The sequence below is a fragment of the Vulpes lagopus genome, chromosome 11 (assembly GCF_018345385.1).
Source record: "Vulpes lagopus strain Blue_001 chromosome 11, ASM1834538v1, whole genome shotgun sequence".
In the NCBI taxonomy this organism is placed as follows: Eukaryota; Metazoa; Chordata; class Mammalia; order Carnivora; family Canidae; genus Vulpes; species Vulpes lagopus.
Window position 1 is genome coordinate 72,634,952 of NC_054834.1, and position 5,823 is coordinate 72,640,774.

Here is a 5,823-nt window from a genome sequence, read left to right on the forward strand (position 1 = left end):
GTGTTACATACATATAGCACTATACACGTATACATTTGATAGATATTATTTAAATTTCTGTGAAACCTGAGGGAGGGACCCCTGACTATAATGACAAGGCACCTATGGAGGTTGGTAACTGTGTGTCATGGTACCACCCACACTCCCATTGTGGATACAAAGAAATGCAGGAGAAAACATAATCCCTCTGCCTGAGACTGTGGAAAGTGTGTGAGCAGAGTCAGCATTGACTTGAGTAGCGAAAGCCCCAAATTTGCAGCACTCACAGATATAGAGTCTGAATTTACAAGTACTTGCATGATGCCAAATCTCCAAGCCATGAGCCCCATCACAAACCTTTTCCTGGACCAGTGAAATCCTGTGAATCCCCGACAGAAGCCAGTGCCAAATGTCTGATAGTGAATCTAAGTATTAAAAAAGAAGAGGGCCATGACATAAAAGATACACTTGACCGGGATAATAGGATCATCTTGGGTTTGTACCTACTTAACAAAGTTTCAAAAAGAACGAAGAGAAAAATGACAAAACTTATTTGTAGCAGATAAAAATATTTGTAGTGTTATGAATTTATGAAAATTTAAATTTAAAATATTTTAAGTGGCTTTCAATTTTTAAATATTTAGGGGTGAGCAACAATGAAGATACTACATACCAAAGCTCATGAAACATCTAAAGAAATAACTAGGAGTACATCTATAGCCCTAAATACCCGTTAGAGAAAGAACATTTGAAAATTACCTAAGCATTCAACACAAGAAGCTGAAAAAACAATCACAAAGTAAATCCAAAAAAGTGGAAGAAGTAAAAGCATCAATTAAGAAAATCAGAAGCAATGAAGTAATAGAGATGATTTTTTAAAAAAAAGCAGTTCTTGAAAAAGCTGCTGGCAAACTGATTTTTTAAAAAATGACTGAATGCACAAATTTTAAATGACAGATGAAATTGGGGTTAAAAATAATAAGAAAATACTGTGTAGAGTATTTAGAGTATTATACCAATAAATGTAAAACCAGAAAGCATGAATAATTTTCCAGAAAAATAATATTCCCTACTCTAACTCAAGAAGAGATTCAAAATCTAAATAAACCTAAACCAGTAAATAAATCACAGTTGTAATTGCTTTTTACAAAGCTATGCATGTCCACTAATGCTCACATAAAAATTACCAGACCAGATGGCTTTACCTTCTGCCAAATCTTCAAAGAAAGATAATCTTTACATGATACAAATTGTTCTAGAGGGTAGAGAAAAAAGGCAAGCTCTCCAAGTCATTTTATGAAACAAGTATATAACCTTACAGCTTTGAAATAAAAAACAGACAAGGATAGTAACAGAGGGGAAAATTATGGGCCAATTTCACTTATGAACATGGGTGAAAATTTTCTGAACAAAATCAGGACACCCAAGGGTGTCCAGAGCAAACTAGAAACAGTCTAACCTAAAAATGTAAGGACGGATAAACACCAGAAAACTTACCACTATAATATCCACCACATAAATAGACAAAGGGAGGAAAAAAAGAAAGTGATTAAGTGGGTGCAGAAAAAAAATTGTGACAAATTCCATCATTTATGATAAACCCTCTCAGACAACGAGGAAGGGAACTTTTCTCACCTTGATACCAGAAAATACCACAAACTCTGAGTAACGAACACATCTGATAGAGAAACTTCAAGATTAGGGAGGAGATAAGTATGCCTGATTCTGACTATTGCTCAGCAGAGTACTAGATGTTCTGGGCTATGCTATAAGACATGAAAAAGAAATTAGAGGCATGAGCATAGCCGCACAGGAAATCAAGAGAGTCAACAGAAAAACTGATAGGTATGGTACAACAAATCAGGACACTCGCCTGATTAATAAAAATGACAAAAATCAACAGTGTTCCTCCACACCAGCAATGATGAAGAGGAAAATGTAATAGAGGCTTTTCTGTCTCTAGCCACAAGGAAGGAACTGGTGCTGGACCAGCCCTCCCGTTGTAAATAACCAGAACACTGGAGAAAATATAAGATACAACTGTGTTCAGATATCAGACAAGAGGCCCCCGGGACTGTGAACTCTGAGGAGAAATATAAGAGGTGAGCCCTGTGATCACCCCGGCTTTCTGCCTGGAGGTGCTCTCTGAACAGTGGCACCAAAATGGGGAAAGCCAGGCGGAACTCGGTGGTCTCCCTAAAGGATGAAACTTCATGAAAAGGGCAAGGGACAGGTACTGAGTGGCTGTCAGCCACACAATGCCCAGAGCTCACACAAAACCATAATATATATATTTTGTTTTTAAGATTTTATTTATTTATTCATGACAGAGAGAGAGAGAGAGAGAGAGAGAGAGAGAGAGAGATACAGGCAGAGGGAGAAGCAGGCTCCATGCAGGGGGCCCGACGCGGGACTCGATCCAGGGTCTCCAGGATCACACCCCGGGCTGAAGGCGGTGCTAAACTGCTCGGCCACCAGGGCTGCCCCCATATATATTTTTTAAACACACACGCACAGAAAGTGTGTAGGAATGGAGAAACCCAGATCATAAAGTTATAAAAGAGTCCTGTGTGTGTAAACAGGAACTTGATAAGTCAACAGGGAAAAGACAGGCTGTCTGGGAGACAGTTTTGGGAAAACTAGCTAATGTGGAGGAAAAATTAAGCTGTATCCTGTCTTTAACCCACACAAAAATAGTTCCAGCTGGATTCAAGAACAAATTCTGGAAGGAAAAAAGTATAAAAGTAACAGAGGAAAATACAAGGGGATTTCCTTTTCACCCAGGAACGTGAAATGACTTACGACCCAAAAGCTGCAACACTTTGGGGTGAACACGTATGGGAGTTGATTATATCAAAATCAAGCACGTCAGCACACTCAAGCTCACAACAGAGTAAGCTACCATACTGAAGAGAGCTCTCAGAGAACGACACCTGCAGGGTCTAAACCCAGCAAGGATTGAGAAGCCTGCAAATCAAGAGGGAAAGGAAAGGCATCCCAACTGAAAAATGGGCAACCGCTATTGAGCTGGTGGTTCAGGTTACATGGCCGGTAAATGAACTGATTCTCAAGCTCGCTGTCATCAGTGAAATGCAAGTTCACACATCAGCAAAATCCACTCTGTGGCCATCAGGTTAGCAAAAATTAGGATAGCACATGGCAGCAATTATTGGTGAGGGAAAGAGGAAACAGGACCCTTCCTGTCCCATGGTGGAAGTGAGCCCTGGTGCAGCCATCCAGGGAGGGAAGCAGACAATAGTGAAGCTAAGCCTCTGGCCCAGCAGTCCACTCCCGGAACATCCCAGAAAAATCCTGAGCTGAATCCAATAGGGACAGGCATGAGGATGTTGGACACAGCATTTCTACCATCCTGGGACTGGGACTGAAGAAGCAGATAGGTAAGATGAGGCTAATGTACACTGTAAAATTTAAACCGAAACACAACTTTTCCATACAGCCACCTATAAATATCCTTAAAACAACAACAACAACATAGTGTTGAGTGAAGAAAAGTAGCATAAATTCTAAATCACAATGATATTTCTGTAAATTAAAAAACTTATGGGCACCCACCTTTTTTGGAAAGATGGCTGGAGGTCCAAGGACACATGTTAGACAGGTTAGGACAAGAGGGCAGCAGGGCTGGGATGGGGATGAAGATGGAAACACACACACAACAGTTTAATGTGGTTTTAAATGACCTGATGTTCATTGTGCGCTGCAAAGTGAGGAGTGTAATCAAACATAATTGCTCCCACGGTGCCAATTTCATAGGATTTGAGCTGTATAGGGGAAGTTGATGAAATGAATAGATGTACAGAAAGCCCTTGCTAGGGATCCCTGGGTGGCGCAGTGGTTTAGCGCCTGCCTTTGGCCCAGGGCGCGATCCTGGAGACCTGGGATCGAATCCCACATCAGGCTCCCGGTGCATGGAGCCTGCTTCTCCCTCTGCCTGTGTCTCTGCCTCTCTCTCTCTCACTGTGTGCCTATCATAAATAAATAAAAATTAAAAAAAAAAATTAAAAAAAAAAAAAAGAAAGCCCTTGCTAAAAGTCAACACTTCTTCATGATTAAAACAAATAAACTCAAAACACAAGAGAACCCCTTAACTTGACAAAGCACATCTAAAACAATTTCGGGTATGTCATGGTGGGGGTGGTAGAGTCAGCAGGGAACCAGTGGGAGCCAGTGGGAGTCAGGGGAGTGGGCAACAGGTCAAGCCTCCTGGTTGTGGTTTCTTGCAAACAGAACCCTGGTGAGAGCCCTGAAGCAGGAAAGTTGGGGTGCACGGCTTCCAGAATTCCCCTAAGGCCCAAGCAACACAGAATCTCACACTGGTCCATCTACCTTCCACAGGATGAGCCAGACTCTGAACGGCAGCCAGATCCTGAAGTCCACCCCATATAGCCCCATGCTGGATGCCCCATACAGCCCCACGAGGGAAGTCCTACATGGCGTTGTGGTGGGCAGAGAATACCGCCCCACTTTGGACTCCTCAGACAGCCCCAAGGCTCAAGTGGTGCTGAGCATCCTGGCCATGTTCACCTGCGTGTGCGGCATTATGGGTAACAGCCTGGTGATCTGGCTGCTGACCTGCCGGATGCAGAGGACCCCCTTCTGCACGTACATCCTCCACCTGGCCGTGGCTGACCTCCTCTTCCTCCTCTGCACGGCCATCACCATCTGTCTAGAAGACAGCCTGCTGGCCTATGAGGTGATGCAGAGAATGAAGTACTTTGCCTACACAGTGAGCCTGGGCCTGCTGACGGCCATCAGCACGCAGCGCTGTCTGTCTGTCCTCTTCCCCATCTGGTACAAGTGTCACCAGCCCCAGCACCTGTCAGCCGTGGTGTGTGCCGTGCTCTGGGCCGTGTTCCTGCTGATGAACATGCTGGCCTCATTCTTCTGCAGCAAGTTCTGGCATTTCAAGAATGAGCAGTGCTTCATAGTGGACTCCACCTTCAGCACCCTCATTATGGGGGTCTTCACCCCAGTGATGACCGCATCCAGCATGACCCTCTTCATGCTGGTGCGGAGGAGCTCACGGCAGTGGCAGCGGCAGCGCCAGCCCACGCGACTGTACGTGGTCATCCTGGCCTCCGTCCTGGTGTTCCTCATCTGTGCCCTGCCCCTCGGCATCAGCTGGTTCCTCTTCTACTGGCTGCACCTGTCCCTGGAGCTGAAGTCTCTGTTCCACCACATCACGACCTTCTCCTCAGCCGTGAGCAGCAGTGCCAATCCCATCATCTACTTCGTGGTGGGCAGCTGGGGCCGCCGGGGCCTGCAGGAGCCCCTGGGGGCCGTGCTGCAAAGGGCGTTGAGGGAGGAGCCGGAGCTGGAAGGGAGGGAGACGCCCTCCACGGGCACCGGCACCAGCACCGAGGTGGGGGCCTGAGAGCCGCTGGGCCCGTGGATCTGCATGCCTGCCCCGCTCAGGGCCTGTCTGGCCTGCTGTTGACAGCCCCAAAGACTCGCTTCTTGCCCTGCCTGCCGGGGCCCCCTTCTTCTATGCCAGAGCCCCCACGGCACGGTGTGTCCTGGTTCTCATAATGGGACTCAGCTGGGAGGATGACATTCAGTTTGTCCGTTCGCACGTACGGACAGAGGGCACACATTCGCTTTGAGGCCTGGCCTGCTGAAAGCTGCTTCTCTTCAGAGTCCCTGCAGCTGGGTAGCAGCACCCACCTGACCGAGACAGCAGCTTCTCCCAGCCTCTCTCTCTCCCTACAACAACATCTTTGTACAGGAGGCAGGGTATGGTTCCTGTGACATCATGGCCTGATGCTGGTCCTTGGGCATGTGCTGGTGGCATCAGCCTTCCCCCAGGTGTCCTGCCGATCCCCT

General features: G+C 46.2%; 1 protein-coding gene across 1 annotated transcript; it reads left to right on the plus strand.

The window, feature by feature from the left end:
• The first annotated feature begins 4,336 nt into the window (after positions 1-4,336).
• MRGPRD (MAS related GPR family member D) lies at positions 4,337-5,374 on the plus strand. Its single transcript, XM_041722440.1, has one exon. The coding sequence runs from the start codon at positions 4,337-4,339 to the stop codon at positions 5,372-5,374; it is 1,038 nt and encodes a 345-aa protein (XP_041578374.1).
• The last annotated feature ends 449 nt before the right edge of the window (positions 5,375-5,823 follow it).

Excerpts from the sequence above, each read along its gene's own strand:
- MRGPRD (XM_041722440.1), top strand. The coding sequence starts at position 4,337 with ATGAGCCAGACTCTGAACGGCAGCCAGATCCTGAAGTCCACCCCATAT.